Below are 16,386 nucleotides of genomic sequence, written 5' to 3'. Positions count from 1 at the left end.
GGTAGCATTAGCCCTGGTAATGACCGCTCGAAAGTTGAGGCCATATTTTCTCTCGCACCCCATTGTAGTCCTCACCAATTCTCCCCTCGGGAGAATCATGACTCACGCCGAAGTCTCCGGGAGAATGGTCAAATGGACTGTGGAGCTCGGGGAATATGATATTGAATACAAACCCCGAGCTGCAATAAAAGCGCAGGCATTAACGGATTTCTTAACAGAGATGATTCAACCGGCTGAAGAAGAGGTATGGAGGGTGTTTGTTGATGGCGGATCAAACCTGTCAGGGTGTGGAGTGGGGGTCGTCTTGATCGCCCCATCAGAAGAGAAAATCAAACTGGCTTTAAGGATTGACTCCAGGGTCACAAATAACGAGGCAGAATACGAAGCTGTTTTGGCAGGGTTACAGACTGCCCAGGAAGTTGGTGCTTCCCGAGTCATTATTTATTCTGACTCCCAGTTGGTTACCCAGCAGATCAAAGGGACGTATGAGGCCAAGAATGAAAAGATGCTCACATATTTAAAGCTCATCACTGCTCGAGCATCGTCTCTGACAGACTGGAGCATCGAACAGATTCCCCGAGAAGAAAATGCAGAGGCCGATACCTTAGCCAAATTGACTGCTTCCATGAAAGAAATAAACACCCGAGAAGTTCTCTGTTTTACCCAGCTAGTGCTCTCTATTGAAGCAGAAACACCCCCAGTCCAGAAAAGCTCATGGATGACTCCTATCATGGAATACATATGACATGAAAAGCTCCCAGAAGATCGAGCCCAGGCTATGAAGATCAAAAAACAGGTGCCCAGGTTCGTCCTTTTGAATAATGTTTTGTATAAACGATCCTTTCAGGGCCCATTACTGTGGGGAACACCTTGGTGGAATGGCACTGTCTCGGAAAGCTATTTTGGCTGGATTCTAGTGGCCTCGGATGAGTCAGGATGCTGCCCGACTCGTTCAAAAATGTCCGGGTTGTCAACATCATTCTAATTTTCACCATCGTCCAACCACAAATATGCAACCAATCTCAGCATCGTGCCCTTTTGACCAATGGGGTTTGGATATTGTGGGTCCATTCCCCATAGCCCGAGCCCAGAAAAAGTTCCTCCTGGTGGCTGTGGATTATTTTTCCAAGTGGGTAGAGGCCGAGCCATTAGCCAGGATTACTGAGGATAAAGTCATGAAATTCCTGTGGAAAAGTATTGTTTGCAGATACGGCATCCCGAGGAAATTAATTTCAGATAATGGGAGACAATTCCAAGGAAAAAAGATCACCTCCTGGTATCAAGAAATGAAGATTATTCAATCTTTCACCTCAGTAGCTTACCCTCAAGCTAATGGCCAGACTGAAGTGACTAACAGGATCATTGTGCAAGCCTTGAAAGCCTGGCTCCACGGGAAAGGTAAAAATTGGGTAGAAGAATTACCAAGTGTTTTATGGGCATATCGAACTACGCCTCGATCATCGACTCGGGAAATACCCTACGGCCTTGTTTATGGTTCAGAAGCAGTCCTGCCGGTGGAGATTGTGCAATCTTCTACTCGGGTAGAATCTTACCCGAACAACAATGATCTATCCCGGGCCATTGAACTTGATCTGGTTGAAGAGAAGAGAGACAGAGCAGACATCCGAATGGAAGCTTATCGCAGCCGGGTAATGAAATCTTATAATAAGCATGTTCGGGCACGAGACTTTCAAATAGGGGACTTGGTCATGAAAAAGGTCAAAGCAGTGGGTGACGTAGGGAAGTTAGAAGCCCGGTGGGAGGGACCTTTCAAAATAATTCGGAGAGTCAGTTCGGGTGCAGCTTACTACCTCGAAAATTCTCATGGACATACTCTCAAAAGGCCATGGAATGCTTTTCATTTAAAGAAATATTATGTTTAAGAGCACGTGTATTTATTGTTTCTTCCTCAAATAAAGAAATGATTCACGAAAATGTCTACAAAGCCCAAGGACCCGTACCTTGGCCCAGGGACCCGTACCCCGGTCATCTACAAAGTCCAAGGACCCGTACCTTGGCCCAGGGACCCGCACCCTGGTTACACAAAGCCCAAGGACCCGTACCTTGGCCCAGGGACCTGCATCCTGATTACATACAAAGCCCAAAGACCCGTACCTTTGCCCAAGGACCCGCACCCTGGTTACATACGAAGCCCAATGACCCGTACCTTGGCCCAGGGACCCGTACCCCGATTATCTACAAAGCCCAAGGACCCGTACCTTGGCCCGGAGGACCCGTACCCCGGTTATCTACAAAGTCCAAGGACCCGTACCTTGGCCCAGGGACCCGCACCTTGGTTACACACAAAGTCCAAGGACCCGTACCTTGGCCCAGGGACCTGCACCCTGGTTACATACGAAGCCCAAGGACCCGTGCCTTGGCCCGGAGGACCCGTACCCCGGTTATCTACAAAGCCCAAGGACCCGTACCTTGGCCCAGAGGACCCGTACCCCGGTTATTTACAAAACCCAAGGATCCATACCCTGGCCATCTATCAGCCCCATGAAGCCGGTTTGGTAATTTGCACCCCGGTTGCTTATCAAGATTAATTTCTTATGGGGCCCTCAGATCTTTGCTTTAAAAAACAAAAAAAAAAATGCATTGATTAAAATGCGAAATTATTACAGAATGAATGCAAGCTGATATACGATTTTGGAAGCAATGCGAGAAAAGAAGATTTCATTTAGAAGGAAGATATTTACAAGGTGCCCGGAAACCCAGGAATAAAAAAAAAAAAAAGAGAAGTCTTAGTCTATCTTAGAATTTTGACCCTGGTCCTCCTCTTCTTCGTCTGGAAGGGCTGCAACGGCCTTCTCCAAATCAGGAAAGTCCTCCCGAGCGACTGGAACCAGACCTGCCTCCTCAAATTGCTCCAGGCACTTGTTGAAGCCTTGTTCGAAGTAGGGGAAGGCCCTGTCAGCCACCATCTTCTTGAACTCGGGAGACTTCAAGAAATTTGTTATTTGCTCCGCCTGGGCATTCTTTATGAGGTGTACGGCATTCTGGAGGTCTTCAGCTCTGACTCGAGAGGACTCCGCCTCTGTCCTAGCCACCGTCCCCTCCGCCCTAGCCTCCGCCAGCTCTGCTCGGACCAGGTCCATCTGCTGCTCCCAGAATGCTCTCTCCCGGGCCAGCACATGATCGTGGAGCTCTTTAATCCGACCTACCTCTCCCTGGAGCTTGTCATGTGCCTCCCGGGCGGTCTGGGCTTGGGCGTTAGCCCCCTTCGCAGCATGAGCTACCCGCTCGAATGAGGCCACGAGCATTTGGAGACCCTGCAAAAGTATGGAGTGTCAGGATTGATAAATATAAATGAAAGAGAGGACGAGTAGGAAGGGAATACTTACGGAAAAAGTCCGGGCTACTCCATCTACCAACATCTCGTTGGGATGGAGCCCCTGGAGATATGCCACCTCCTCAGGACGCAGAAGGCCCCGGACCATCTTTACAAGATCTAAGCTGACAGTATCTCCGAAGATACTGGGCAGAACCCAAGGCCTTCCCCCAGACGGACCAGCTGAAGACCCAGTAAACTGAGGGTATCGAGCCACCTCCTCGAGCACGTCCTCTACGGCCACCGTCTCAATGACCGGCTCCATGGCCGCTTTTCTCTTGCGGTGGTTAAGAGGAGTTGGGTCCGCCTGAGCAGCTTGGGAAGAGGTTTTCACTTGAGGGAGGATGGTTTCCTCCTGAGCACCAACCTCCGCTTCAGCTCGGCGCACTTCGGGTTCTTGGGCATCAGCCACCGCCCTAACCCAGCGTTCCTCCTCTTCTTGAGCCTCTCGGGCCCTCTTCTCCGCTCGAGCCTTTTTCTGCTCAGCTTTTCTCTTAGCAGCAGCCTCCTGAAAGCTTGCCCTGATCATATCTTCTTCGGCTGCATCGAAAATTGATATTAGATTTAAAAGCAGACAAGAGATGAGTATGGCAGGGAAAGTGATTTACCAGCCTGCGACCCGGGTTGATCAAATTCATCAATAATCCGATCCACTGGGTCCTTAGGCCGGGACCCGATCCCATAGTGAACTAGATTACCCCCCCCTTCCCCCCGATCAATACCGAGGACAGGTAGGATTGCTTCTCCAAAGCATCCCAGGCGTGGGTAAAAGGAGGAAGGAGCTTGAAATCTCGGGGAAGCTCGGGCTGCGTGGGCATAGAAGATAGAAAACCCAGAGCACAGGTCAGAAGAGTTGGGAATTGAAGAAGGGATGTCAGTTAGAAACCGATAATGCATCCAGGCCATGAAAGAAAAGACCTCATCATTAAATCGGCAAGAGTAAAAATAATGAAAAACAGAGTAGTTGATCAGAAGGGACTTCATGCGGAACAAAACAAAAGTGGCTGCCATTATTCTAAAAGCGTTCGGGTGGAGGTGATTGATGGGAAGATTGTATAACCGAACAACACTTTCAAACAAATAGTGAATCGGAAAACGAAGCCCACTCCTAAGTTGTTCTAGGAAGAAGGTATGAAAACCAGGAGGAGGGGTGTCAGGGTGGTCGTTTGGCCCAGGAATTTGAATTTTGTAGGTGGATGGGATGGAGCCTAGAGACTTAATTTCCTCTATGCTACTTGGACGAAGTGTAGAGGTCACAGTAGAAAACCACGGGGGTCCTGCTGCTTTGTCCTTCCCCTTGACGGAAATCCCTGCAGGCCGGGTAAAAGAAGCTTTGGGTTTTTGGAGGGTTCGGGAGCGGGAAATGGAAATACCTACGGGGGTGTGGGCCGATTGATCGGAAGGAGTCGGGGAATTATCTTCTGATCGACCCTTGGCATTTTCGCCAGAAGTAGAGGAGGTAGAGTTGGACATGGCTAAGTAAAAAAGGGAGAAGAGACTTACTGGGAAGAAACGAAGGTGATGACCGGTAGTCAACGAACGGAAAGATCGCCGGAATAAGATCTGCGCGGTGGAAAAGCTCGAGAGAGGAATTCGGCAGAGCTTCGCTATAAGTTGAATTTGTAAATGATTTTTAGAAAAACCGGTCATCTACTATATATAAGGGAAGAAGATGATCTACGCCGTTGATCTAAAGCAAATAAAATGGACCAGATCAGCTTCGGAAATTGAGCGACATAATTAGGCGGTGTATTTGAAAAAGATTGTGCACGAATCGAGGAGTCGTCATCATTTATCTGCTCGGAATATGAACGGTTCCTGACAGATTTTCAGAAAGGGGCGCATCATTCTGACATCGCATTAATTGCTGGAGGAAACTATACGACAAAGTACTATAAGCCCGGGTGGCACGAGGCCCTGGCATATTAGTATTAAGCCCGGGAAGCACGAGGCCTCGGCATGTTATTATTAAGCCTGGGTGGTATGAGGACCCGGCCTTCAATTTTAGACCTGGGGTATTGTCGTTTATCACTTATCCATCCTTAATTTGTATCGATTTATTTGCAGGCGATATAAAGGAACACAAGATACGATAATTAAAAATTTTATTAAGGGAATGGTCGTTGTCGTATTACAGTTATTTTGGAAGATACATAATCTTGCCAGTCATTCATCCAATTTGTCATTTCTTGAAAGTTAAGATTCGTGAAACTCAGCATTGGAGATCTTGTTCAGATGATGTCATTCTTTCCACAACATCGCGTGCAACAAAACTTGATCGTTGGCTAGATCTGCAGTCCGGGCTACTCCGAGCTCCCGCCTGTATTTCCTCGCCACCGCCCTCTGTGTGCGAGTAAGAACCAAGCCATTCTGATGCGCAATACTAATCTCTTGAACCTTGTGCCAGGTAGACATCAACTTCACCTCGATATACTCTTTGATAGTCCTTTTCAAATTTTCCACGTAAGGGCGTAGTTCAACCGGTATTTGGCTATGAGCGCCAACGGAAGAGATCGTCCTGCTGCAGGCACTGGAATCACTTGAGCTCGACATATTAAACTGATTCACAATTCATCCACACCGTCTTATTTATAGACAAGTAGCATTAATATCGGAGAAGTTGGAAAGGCTCACGGAAGTCGAAACACCTTCCCATTTATTCAGAAGAAAGGTAATCACAACCGTTGAATGAATACATGAATGGTCAGGATCGATCTTGAAAATAGAGCTGAATAGACGAAAAGACGTGCACAAATATCAATGTGTTGTAATTATCAGGTTCTCGGAATATGAAACGATCTCCTGTAATATAAATACTAAGAGCATGCTAGCGACCCCTGTGGACTGCCCGAGAACACTAACCGATGAAACATATTAGCACGGGAAAAAATCAGGCCTCGGTACCATAATCTTATCCCGGGCTGTGAGAGAGCTCGGCGATCTATTTTAAACCCGGGGATATAAGGTTCTAGTACCTCATTCTAAAACTGAGACGTGTGAGGTCCAGGCATTTCGGTTTGTCGATTATCCATTATTTATCTCCGATTAAGGTCGTTCAATTTTATCTGTTATTCTATACGTGATATATATATACAAATGACAGTCCAAGATGCTAGAAAATAACGGAAATGTAAACAAAAATAGCCTTTATTTATTTGAAGAAATTCTTGCGAACTACATCATAATATGCCTCCTCTACAAAAGCCATCCACAGGGTCATCCAGCCTTTCATCCCTCCCGTGGACGTCTTGAGGTAGTTATCAGAAGTGGTGAGGTCCGTCAGAATTTTCCTTTCTTTATAGAGCATCAGCTCGTAGACATAATCATCGTCAAAGAGATCCGCTGTCTCGGAAACGTGCAGGCATTCCCGGTATTTTTTCAGCTTTACCACCAGTCTCGAAGCATTAGCTTCCCCGGTCTCGTAAAGAAGCTTTAATCTCTGAAGCTTTTCCCAGTAGCGAAGAATTTTGTGGAAAACTTCATCTTCTATAGCAGCCTTTCGGGTTTCCAAGGCAGACTTCTTGAAGGACGCAGCCATATCCAGGGACGTCGAGCCGCTTGCACCTGCCATTGTATTCCTTAATAAGTTTGTTGATATCTTTGAACAGAAGATGGATTACTATATATAGGAGTGGGAAACCAATCCACACCATTGATTCACAATGAATCAAACGGCTCAGATTCACATAGAAAATTGTGTAAAGATATTTGAAAAGACGCAAAGGTATTCGAAAAGACAGGTCCGGGAATCAAGGTGTCATAATGATTTTTTGGGAAATGAGGAGTCTCTGACAAATCCTATGGCTTACGTCAGCAATACCCACGTGTCACTACGCTATAACTACCCTGGAAGAAGAACAAGTGGCAAGGCGATTTTCCTGTCCGGGCGCACAAGACTTATCGGGACAGCGAGTATGACTCTAGCCCGACTAATTAAGAAGGGAGTGATGATGCCCCGGAACGTCCCGGGTCAAGGATGAGCCTTGGGACTTCCCGAGCCGTGGAGTATATCCGTGGTTAGCGTTCGAACCAGGATGGGACGCCCTCGGGTCGATAGCATGGCAGAATGGATTAAGGACTCGAGCCATTGTACCATCCGGTACACAATTGCCTCGAGATATGAAGTACCCGAATTCTTCTATAATTAACCTGAGAGGCATTCTGCTCAGTCACCTCGATACGGGTGAAGTATTTAATGCCGCCGACAGACAGAGTGAATAGCCGACCTACCTCTGACACCAATGCAAGGGGTCAATAAATGAAGTATCCTGGATATGTCAACTACGCGATTTGACATGTCAGAGTAATAGGGTATAATCAGTCACCCTATTATAATTAATGTTCAAACACGAGAAACGAGGTCATCATTGCTTCCTCTACTATAAATACCAGGTTCTTGCATTTATTTCTCATTCAGATATTAACTCATACATTTAATACTCTTATTTCATCCTGTTACACCAATCACACAGCTATCAATGGGCTACATTGGTTTTATTGCTTGAGTACCCTGCTGACTTAAGCATCGGAGTGGTCACGCCGGACACCTCTCCGGCGCCCATTCACGTGGTTACTTTCTTGTTTGCAGACCCCTCAAAGTATTCGAGAAGTCATAATCCAAGTCGAACGCCCTATTCAATTTTCCTTCGATATTTTGATAGCAACCTCGGCAGAGTTCTCGACCCGACTCATCAGTTTTGCCCGGGCTGCATCAGTTCATGTTATTTACATGAATAATGTCTTTACCCACTCAACACACATGTGTGTTTAGTGAATAAATAATGATCACTCATTCAATGATGATATATGGATGAGTGAGCATTATTTATCACTCAACACACATGTGACATGTTGAGTGAATGAGAACACTACCTATGTAAGTAACATCTACCAAACCCCAAAATCCGAGTATAAAATCAATTTTATGATTATTTTTTACATCATTGTAAGGCAACAAATTATTTCTAAAATATTTTTTGTGAGTCGAATATCTTATTCGATTTTACAGATTAGATATTATTAATCTTTATGCAAAAAGTGTTAATTTTCATTTTAGATATGAGTCGGGATCCGTCTCATGGATTCGTGAGATGGATTGATTCAAATATTATTCTTTAATTATTTGGTTATTAGGATGAAGATTCAATTCAAGCAAATAATTTGGGATAATTGCGTCACATAAATATATATAAACTCGACATATTGATGCATCTATATACTTTAATATATATCGATTTTCAAATAAAACTGATTATTTTATTATATTACCCAACAAAAAATAATATATTCTTGATATTAAATTAATTAAGTCATCATATATAAATTAGAAACAATGTGGAAAGTTTTGATTGGTGGATCCTGGAGTCAGTCAGGCTCTCTCTATACATGGGCCGATACGCGGTTTCTTCTTCCTGCACATCATATGAATCGATATCATATCAGGTTTCGCAACTGATGCAAAAAGTAAGCCAAGCCCCCTTTTTCATTTGATTGAGTGATCGATTTTGTGTTTTATTGCATTGTTTTTTTTTTTCCAATTATTTGTTACGCACGCGATTCTTGATTGTGAAATCGATATTGACAACTCCTTTCTTGTTGCTTAATTTTTTCTATTTTTCCCAATTTAGTGAGATCCTGATGCATTCTTATTTTTACTTTTTATTAGGTTATTATTTGGACTTGCGGGAAATTGAGCACCTTGGATTTTATTGATTCGTGAAGTTCATCAACTTCACGGGGGCGTTGGATTTTCTAGGTTTTGAACCTTTAGATTGAATTTGGGACATTTCCTCGAATTTGATTGGCTGTATTTCAAAATTGTCATTAAGCAATTGTTATGGATAGTAACAAGGATGAGGCTTTGAAGTGCTTTAATATTGCTCGAGAGGCCATTGCTGCTGGCAATAAACAAAAAGCACTTAAATTTATTGGGATCGCTCGCCGCCTGAATGAGAATTTACCCCTGGATGATCTTTTGGCTGCGTGTGAAAATCTTGATGCTTCTTCTGTCAGTGCCTCTAACGATGTGGAGACTATCAAGAGAGGGAGGAACAATCTGGGTTCAGTTGATGGTGATGGGGTTTCAAACGAGGAGAGGAATTACACAGAGGAGCATGTGCAGTTGGTTAGGCAAATTAAGAGTAAGATAGATTATTATTCCATTCTTGGCGTGGAAAAGAGCTGTTCTGTGGAGGAGATTAGGAAGGCTTATAGGAAATTGTCTCTGAAAGTTCATCCTGATAAGAATAAAGCTCCGGGAGCTGAGGAGGCATTCAAGAAAGTTGGCAAGGCATTCAAGTGTTTGAGTGATGGTGACTCGAGGAGGCAGTATGATCACACTGGTCTTGTCGACGAATTTGAGTATAATCAACAGAACAATGTCAGGCAAAGAAGAAGGAGAACAGGGAATGACTTTTTTGATGATGACTGTGACCCCGATGAGATATTTAGGGCTTTCTTTGGTCAGCGTGATGCATTCAGAAATGCTCGAGTTTACAGGACTAGAACAACTGATGCTGGTGCTCATCACAGGGAAGATTTGGGTGGTAATGGACCGAATCTTATGCTGCTTCTTCAGTTGCTACCATTTTTAATAATCGTCCTGCTTGCCTATCTTCCTTTCTCTGAGCCAGAGTATTCATTACAAAAGAACTATTCATATCAATTCATGAAAACAACGGAGAAACATGGGGTTGAGTTTTTTGTCAAATCACCTGAATTTGACCAGAATTATCCTATAGGCAGCTCTAATCGACAAGACATCGAAAATAATGTGATCAAGGACTACAAACACATGCTTGGACGGTATTGTCACATGGAAATGCAGAGGCGTCATTGGAACAGACACTTTCCAACTCCTCACTGTGATAGGCTTGAAAGTTTCACATCATGAAGGTCAAGGTTTTTCCGTGTCTGCATGTTCCATTGACCTGTACTAAGTTGAATCTTTGCAATTATATAACTGTTTGAATGATGCCTTTTACTAAAATTCTTTCCCTTCTGTGATATAGCTGTACAAATGTGGCTCCCTTAGAGGGAAAACTTAAGCTCGTAACATAGCTATTATAATACATATCAACAACATTTTGCTATGCAATTTCCTTCTTCAAAAATTTCGAGTCCTAGTTTATAAGCTGCTCCTAGCCTGCTTGAACAATGTAGTCCTGTAATTCGTGTAATTCAATAGTGTTTGAATAATCATTGGCCTGGGACTTACTCATCTACATCTTATATCCCACTGAATCTTTTTACTTTAGGTTCTGTTATTCGCTAGAGTTAAAATGGTTGACACGTAAAATTTTGACTTTTTGCAGTAAACTGGAAATTATCCATCTCTAAGTGAAGTTATTCCTTTGTTGAGTATGCGGATCTTATAAATGCATCGACCTTCAACTTTTTACTTCCACGAAGCCTTACATGTCCTTTATGGAAGTGCCTTTAGCGAACAGAGGTATTTGACCAAAAGATCGGGACCATGAATCTACTGCTAACATTCAGCTTTTCTGGCTGTGGCTTTCTTGCATCTGGATCATAAACAGTATGAAGGAGGTTTGTGGCCTCAACAGGCCCCGTGATGTTTTTTTCTTTTATTTACTGTTATTGTGTTGCAATCATATGAAATACCGTGTACTGAATCAAAATCAATGTTGATGAAAACTGCTAGATGTTTTGAATCTAGTGTGCTTTGTGATCTACTTCTACCTTGAAAGATGTTTAACAAACACGCCTTTCCCTGCAATTCTTGTAATCTCTTTTATCTTGTATCTCTTTGATTTGCTAACTTAACAGAATCCATCCAAGAACATGCATGCGTGAGATATATGGGATACCTGAAATGTCCCAACCATTCAATATATTCAAAATATTCGGTGGTAAAACAAGACTCCCTACTGCTTGCACATAGGGAAAAACATTTTGTTTTCCTCGTTGCAATTGGGGTGAGCCCGATTGTCGAGTATTATGACCCTAGGGCAAGAGCAAAAGAAGAAGCATGCTGCAAAGTTACTTGAACTGCTTGAGCACGGCAACAAAGAATGAACTAGATTGAACTAGATCAACCGTGGTGAAGAAGTTCTCACAATTGCTTCCTTCTGATTATTCAGGTCCTTATATAAGTTATTATCTGGGGCTCTAGTAGATAGAGTATCTTACTTCACTGCCATTCTACGTAAAGTGTTTTTTCAGATGGAAGAAGTGAGGTTCTACTCAGAATCCAGAAACAATGGATTGCTTTAGTTTGAGTTATTGCATGTTGGGGTAGAAGTTTCTCTATGTTATCCAAGTGAAGAACCATTAGTGATGTCAAATGATGACTCGAGTCTTGTCTTCCAGTTTATCAGCTCATAATATTCTTTGTGGTTTGTTAAGCTCTCCAAGTGTGGTCATTTTTTACTCAAAAGTTAATAGATAAGTGGAAAGGAGACTGTTATATGCTACGTTTTCACAGGTTGGTGTAAATGTTTTTTTCCCCTTTTTTGCAATAGGCATTATATTTTTTTCAGCCGGACGGGATATGTGCACGAATATCCTCACACATCATTGTGGATACCGATCGCAAAAGGTGCAATTAATGTTGCCATCACCGTTGATGCAAGAAAAAATGAAAAGAAAACCACCACTTAAATAGTTTCCAAAAAAAAAAAAGAACTCCCACTTAAATTACATATTTTGTTAGCAAATAGAAAGGTAATGTAAAAGAAAAAGATGCGGTACAGCAACCATGCCATCGACTTTTTAACCCCTTTTACCAATAGATGCAGGTCATGATACAATGAAAATTTTGCTGTATTCAAATCTTACATCAAACTCACGACATCACAAGTGATGAACAGTAAAACATAACCTAACAAGGATGGACCAAGAACATACTAAAAAATTTTAAGCTTTTTTTTCTTTTTCTCAGCCACTCAAACAGCTAAGGATGAAGGGATTGCAGCCAAATTCGAAGTAGCATTCTTAAGGGAAAATTAGGGGAAAGGGAGTCTGTTTTGTTTTTTTTTAAAAAAAGGATCCATAATAAAAATTACTTTTATGCCCCTGTGTTTTAAGTTTACAATATGTGAAACACACGATTAAAAACACTCTTTTGCCAAAAACCAGCAGAGACCCTATTCCATTCCGAACCCTAAACCCTCCGTTCCCGGAAAAACGTCTCCGTCGAGTCTTCAAAATCTCAACCGAAGGAATGACAGACGAAAATGTGGTAATTTTCGCGTTTATTTCGATTTGTTTCTTCTGAATTTTAGTCGTATTTTTTAGTATGTTTGCTGCGTGTGTGTGTGTAATCGACCATGGTTTTCCACCATGGTCGACCATACAAATTGTAGGTTGTTTGTGGTCGACCATAAAGTCTCCGATGCAAGTTGACAATTCAATAGAGATATAACGAGATTTCTGAGAAGATTCATTTTTATTTGAACAACGAGGAGAGAGCCCATTTTTTCGAGCATTCGCCTTTTGGTAATTTAGTTAGGTATTATAGAGATTTTAAAATTTCCAGCCAAATTCTATGGTATTTAATGAGTAACCAGATACTTGATAGTAGTAGTGATGATTTGTGGATGGTGGTGCGCAAAAGGCCTGTTAGATTTTCTTTGTTAGAGTATTGTTTAATAATGGGTCTCGATTGCGCTATAGAGCCCGAAGATTTACCAGGTAGAGGTGTATTTGCCACCACACACTTTCCCGGTAAGGCTGATATTGTTTTGGGTGATTTGGAGGGAAAGATTATGGTCCAAGAGCATAACGAGACTGGTCTAGACATGGAGAAGATAAAGATGGCAAGTCTATACTTTTGTTGTGCCGTATTCGGTGGGGCGACGAGGAAAAAGACGACGAAGATCGATCCTAAATACTTGAGGCTTGTAGATGATTTGGATAGGTTCAACCATTATCCCTGGGGTAGAGTAGCCTATCAGGATGCGGTCCGATGTCTGAAGAAGGATCTTTTAGGACGATATAATTACCTCGCCGAGGCACGGGGCTGGAAAGAAGTTGAGGGCAGCTTCCTTGTCGGTGGTTTTGTTATCCCTCTGCAGGTATATTATTTTTTGAATGTTATAGTGGATTTGTTATCTCTATTTGTACCAGTAACACTGTTTGAAATTTATGTTACAGATCTTCGCTTATGAATGTTATCCGAGCGTGGCACAGAAGTTAGCAAGGAGAAGAGATGTGGACGGTTTGATGTTGCCCAGGATGTTTCAGTGGGTGACTAAGACGTGGGCGTCAAACTGTGTCCTAACTGGTGTTGAAATCGCTGCAGTCTTCGGTGATTGTGCTATAGATGTAAGTAATATGAATTGATTTGGTAAAATAACCGTGGACATTAATTTTAATTAATTTGCTCTTTTATTAATTATATGCAGGATTGTCTGGGATTTTTGACTCCTACTCCTGAGGAGCTAGTTGCACCGTATTATACGACCAGGCATTTTGTTGATTCTGCGCCTGATGCGGCGATCACTCGGGTACTCGAGCTCTGGAGGCAAGGTCGAACAGTCATATGTAGTGAGCACCCTGTGGAGTCTCCCTCGGTCCAGCCCACGCATTCTGCACATTCACCTCCCTTTGACCAGCACATGCATTTTGGACATTCACCTCCCTCTGTCCAGCACACGCCTCCTGCACATGCATCTCCTGACGTTTCCGGCATCCGTCCTGGTGAACTCGATAGATCCAGCTCTAGGACCAGTTCTTCTATGCGTACGGGTCCTAGAGTCCACTTTGGACTCAATCCCTCCCGCCGCCCATCACCCTTGGAGCATCGTTTCGAGCGGCGATTGACTGCGTTGGAGGATTCCGTTACGTTCATGCATGTGAAGATTGCAGCAGAATTTATTGATACCAGAGCGTTTATGAGGAGTATAAATCAAGCTCTAGTTGACTTGAAATCGAGTTTGACTGAACAGATTAGAGCTGGTTTTGCTGAGATGAGGTCTAACATGCCAGTGCAGGAGGACAGAGATTATAGCATAGTCTATACCAGAGGGCGGAATAGGAAAGCATCTGAGGCAGATTTTGGTGAGTTAATTTTATTTATTATATTTATGTTTATGTAGTATAATGATTTAGTACAATTCTAATAATTATTTTAATTTGTTTGATGTGCGCTTTTAGGTGTGGATGATAATCTGGCTAGGAAAATTGCGAGTACTAGCCAAACACTACATATATTTGAGCCTAACCTTCCGGTGATTATAGAGGAGTCCTCAGAATGTGAGTTAATGCACTTTTTTGATTTGATATTTATGTATAGTATATTAAACAACAAAGTCTTTATTTTTAGATATTCAAGTGACTCCGGTTCCGCGTAAGTCAGGTGGTGAGGCGACCACGTCTAGAGGTTATTACAGTAAACCTTGTCTATTCATATTTGCATTAAAGTTGTTATTATTTTAATTTGTTGAATGTACGCTGTTAGGTGTGGCTGATAATTTGGGTAGGGAAATTGGCAGTGGTAGCCAAACCCAACAGATATTTGAGCCTAACCTTCAAGCCATTCAAGAGGAGTCCGCAGGAGGTGAGGTAATGCACATTTTTTATATTTATATTTATTTATAGTATATTAGACAATATATTTTATGTTTTCAGATATTCAAGTGACTCCAGATGCGCGTATGTCAGGAGGCGAGGCGACCACGTCGAGAGGTTATTAAACTATACCTTGTTCATTGTTCATATTTGCATTAAAGTTGTTACAATTGATCATTTTATAGATGCCGGTGTGAGGCCACTTGCGGAGACCGTGACACTGAAGGTCAACAACTCGCTTGCGCGAGTTAGGGCCTCGATGCTCGACCGTTCGCCCAGTAGGATTCGAGGTTTTTATGCCGAATATGAGAAGTCGTTCTACGGGCCCATGGCTATCGCAAACTCGCGTGTAACTTTTCTTGTAAGCTTTTAAATAAATCTTTTATAAAGTTTAAATTTGTAGAGAACTTCTTTTAAAACTTTGAAAACCTTTTGTTATGTTGAATTCAGCACATCGGCGAAGCTCTCCGTGGATTGCTTGAGATGCAGATCCGACATCCTGAAGTGATGTCGGCAGATGATTCGTTGATGGACAAAGATTTCTACTCTGCGATATCAGTTTTGGCCGAAGCTAAAGATATCGATTTCAACATAAATCTGGCACCGATTGTGAGCAAAGTCAAAGATAGTGATCCAGAATGGCCGTGTCTCTCGTGGGAAAAGGCGCGAAGAATTCTCATCTCTGTCTACACAGATGGGCGCTGGTTTTTGCTAAAACTCGTGACAGGGGTGAATAAGTGCATTATATATGACTTGAAGCGAAGGCACGATCCCAAATTCAAAGATCTGAATGAAGACATAGAGCCTATACTTATAAACGCTGCTCGTCTGCTATCCATTGTTGGGAACAACCCACACCCCGAGAGGCCATGGAATATAAAACTACATGATGAATTCCGTGCCAAGATTATACAGTACGTTGTCAACTTTCTATTTAAAATATAATAACTTCATTATTCTTTTTTTTTAATGTTAACAATAAATATTAACTTCTCGTTTTTTTTTTTCACAGCGAAGATTCAGGAGCGTTTGTATTAGCGGTTGCCGGATACTCTTTGTCCAGGAGTGCGCAAGTAGTACTAACTTTAGATGATAGATTAGTATCTGAGTTTAGATACTTTTTAGCTTGTAATATGTTCCTTAATGATTGGTGATTATTGTGATGTATCTGACAATTTTATGTCATTATTGGAACATCGTTTTCTTAAGTAATTTTTGGTGTTATTTTGTTGGTCGACCACTCTCGTTTTTGGTTGACCAAAAATTGTCTGGTCGACCAACAAATTCTGTTAGTCGACCATAAACGAGTTTGGTCGACCAACGAGTGATGATCGACCTTTACCTTTTATAGTCGACCATTATATTGTGTTGGTCGACCACCACTGTTCTTTTGGTCGACCATTGTTATTTAGTTTTAGGGTTTAGGTTTAGGGTTTCAAGGGTTTAGGGTATTTAGCGTTTAGGGTTTCAAGGGTTTAGGGTATTTAGGGTTTAGGGTTTCAAGGGTTTATACGTTTCAA

At 42.5% G+C, this 16,386-nt stretch overlaps 2 protein-coding genes across 3 annotated transcripts; both read left to right on the top strand.

The window, feature by feature from the left end:
• The first annotated feature begins 8,668 nt into the window (after positions 1-8,668).
• On the top strand, positions 8,669-11,064 carry LOC142551128 (chaperone protein dnaJ 49-like). 2 transcript variants are annotated; one of them, XM_075660186.1, is made up of 3 exons: positions 8,669-8,797; positions 9,000-10,228; positions 10,648-11,064. In XM_075660186.1, the coding sequence occupies exon 2, from the start codon at positions 9,171-9,173 to the stop codon at positions 10,224-10,226; it is 1,056 nt and encodes a 351-aa protein (XP_075516301.1). In that variant the 5' UTR covers positions 8,669-8,797; positions 9,000-9,170; the 3' UTR covers positions 10,227-10,228; positions 10,648-11,064. The 2 variants fall into 2 exon arrangements, with proteins under 2 accessions (XP_075516301.1, XP_075516302.1); XM_075660187.1 differs by having other exon boundaries at positions 9,000-10,234.
• Positions 11,065-12,726: 1,662 nt separating this feature from the next.
• Positions 12,727-16,078, top strand: LOC142550495 (uncharacterized). The gene is made up of 10 exons (XM_075659575.1): positions 12,727-13,371; positions 13,451-13,621; positions 13,702-14,356; positions 14,453-14,551; positions 14,622-14,678; positions 14,757-14,855; positions 14,927-14,983; positions 15,052-15,227; positions 15,317-15,780; positions 15,879-16,078. Exons 1-10 carry the CDS (start codon positions 12,853-12,855, stop codon positions 16,018-16,020), a joined length of 2,439 nt encoding a protein of 812 aa, XP_075515690.1. The 5' UTR covers positions 12,727-12,852; the 3' UTR covers positions 16,021-16,078.
• The last annotated feature ends 308 nt before the right edge of the window (positions 16,079-16,386 follow it).

This window comes from Primulina tabacum, chromosome 7, assembly GCF_025594145.1.
Source record: "Primulina tabacum isolate GXHZ01 chromosome 7, ASM2559414v2, whole genome shotgun sequence".
Taxonomy (NCBI): domain Eukaryota; kingdom Viridiplantae; phylum Streptophyta; class Magnoliopsida; order Lamiales; family Gesneriaceae; genus Primulina; species Primulina tabacum.
This window is presented reverse-complemented; position numbering and strand designations above follow the sequence as displayed.

Excerpts from the sequence above, each read along its gene's own strand:
- LOC142550495 (XM_075659575.1), top strand. The coding sequence starts at position 12,853 with ATGAGTAACCAGATACTTGATAGTAGTAGTGATGATTTGTGGATGGTG. Across the intron at positions 13,372-13,450 it reads GTTTTGTTATCCCTCTGCAG|ATCTTCGCTTATGAATGTTA; the intron begins GTATATTATTTT and ends TTTATGTTACAG. Across the intron at positions 14,984-15,051 it reads CGAGGCGACCACGTCGAGAG|ATGCCGGTGTGAGGCCACTT; the intron begins GTTATTAAACTA and ends ATCATTTTATAG.
- LOC142551128 (XM_075660186.1), top strand. The coding sequence starts at position 9,171 with ATGGATAGTAACAAGGATGAGGCTTTGAAGTGCTTTAATATTGCTCGA.